Below are 1,875 nucleotides of genomic sequence, written 5' to 3'. Positions count from 1 at the left end.
TGGCACCACTATACTACTCCAGCCTGGGCAACAAAATGAAACCCTGTCTCTAAAAAAACAAAAAAATTCTGAATTATCTAGTATGGCATATGAATTGTATTTCAATAAAGCTGTCACCAGAAAGTGAATCCTAACCATTTGTTTCCTACCTCAGATAGTGGCTAGAAAGTAAAAAACTTATATAGCTAAAGATCTATTTTTACTATGATAGAGCCCTATCAAATGAAATGCTTACTAGCAAATGAAATCATTTAGTGTCCAAATTCCATTTTAACCAACAATTCCAAAATCTTTAAAATGCCGTTAACTGAATCTGCTGACAAATGACCAGAAAGTCAGACTTCCTGCTTCCAGTGATATTATTTTGACATAACATCTTTTTTTGAGATGGAGTCCTGCTATGCTGCTCAGGTTGGTCTCAAAGTCTTGGGCTCAAGCGATCCCACCACCTCAGCTTCCTGAGTAGCTAGGCTTACAGGCATAAGCCACTGTGCCCAGTTAGTCTATGTTATTTTGGATCATCTTCCTAATGACAACAAGTAAAAAAACGGTAAAAAAAAATATATATATATATATATTTTTTTTGAGACAGAATCTTACTTTGTTGCCCTTAGTAGAATGCCATGGCTCACTCTTAGGCTCAAGTGATTTTCTTACCTCAGCCTTCTGAGTAGCTAGGACTACAGGCACCCACCACAATGCCCCATATTTTTAGAGAAGGGGTCTTACTCTTGCTCAGGTTGGTCTTGAACCCATGAGCTCAGGCAATCCACCTGCCTCGGCCTCCCACATTGCTAGGATTATAGGCCTTAGCCATTTTGCCCAGCATATTCACACTAATATTGTGTCGTATGTAAAGTGGAAACAGTGAACACAAAAAAGCAAAACTACTAGAAAACTAGTAAAAGATACTTGAAAAGTCAGGCACTGGGGAGGAGGGAAAGAGATGGGGGGGGGTTAGGGCGTACAGAACATCTCTTAGGGCAGGAACACAATTACAAGAGGGACTTAACCTAATAACCATAATCAGTGTAACCTAATTCTTTATACCCTCAATGAATCCCAAACAATAAAAAAAAAAGTCTCACATTCCAGTTCTCTTTCTGGGCTGAGTTTACACCCTTGATTATCTGTCTTATCCAGCATTCAATGTTCCACTTATCATTACGTATCACATATAATGTCCTAACAGGCACAGCTACAGCTCAGACTTTACCTAAGAAACACAAACAACGTAGCCTAATCATCTTGTACTCTCATATTAATCTGAAATAAAAACAAATAAAATTCTACTTACTTTTTTCTTAGGAAGATAACGTTTGGTATTTTCATCCCAACTGGTGACAAATGAAGAAAAGATGGGGAGGGCAACCGATCTCTCAGTTTTCACAAACATGAGTTTCACACTCTTCCATTTCTGAATCCAAGAAAAAGAGTATCAGCTACATATACTTTTCTTTCAAATTAAATCAACAATCAATTGATATACCTGCAATACTATACCTCTGGCAATTTTTCTGAAAGCCCTTTTGCGACAGCAATAATGTTTTCAGTGATATGCTCAATCTGCATTGCAGTGTGACCGATGCGTATAGTGCTGAAATTTAATACAGTATTATATTAAAAGATTTTTTAAAATAAATGTTTTTTAAAAAGCACAGACAGGCTTGGCGTCTGTGGCTCAACCGGCTAAGGTGCCAGCCACATACACCTGAGCTGGCGGGTTCGAATCCAGCCCAGACCTGCCAAACAACAATGACGGATGCAACCAAAAAAAAAAATAGCTGGGCGTTGTGGTGGGCGCCTGTAGTCCCAGCTACTTGGGAGGCTGAGGCAGGAGCCTCGCTTGAGCCCAGGAGTTGGAGGTTGCTGTGA

At 39.4% G+C, this 1,875-nt stretch overlaps 1 protein-coding gene across 1 annotated transcript in view; it reads right to left on the bottom strand.

Annotated features, from left to right (window-relative positions):
• RSL1D1 (ribosomal L1 domain containing 1) overlaps positions 1-1,875 on the bottom strand; it is a 17,052-nt gene that overhangs the window by 4,303 nt on the left and 10,874 nt on the right. Inside the window, exons 6-7 of the mRNA XM_012812093.2 lie at positions 1,504-1,597; positions 1,298-1,417 (exon numbers count right to left, since the gene is read on the bottom strand). Coding sequence (XP_012667547.1) covers positions 1,298-1,417; positions 1,504-1,597 — 214 coding nt within the window. The remainder of the gene's footprint in view (positions 1-1,297; positions 1,418-1,503; positions 1,598-1,875) is intronic.

This window comes from Otolemur garnettii, unplaced genomic scaffold (assembly GCF_000181295.1).
Source record: "Otolemur garnettii isolate 467f Iridium unplaced genomic scaffold, OtoGar3 scaffold00189, whole genome shotgun sequence".
Classification (NCBI taxonomy): Eukaryota; Metazoa; Chordata; class Mammalia; order Primates; family Galagidae; genus Otolemur; species Otolemur garnettii.
The sequence above is the reverse complement of the archived record's forward strand: the minus strand, read 5'-3'. Positions and strand labels throughout refer to the sequence as shown.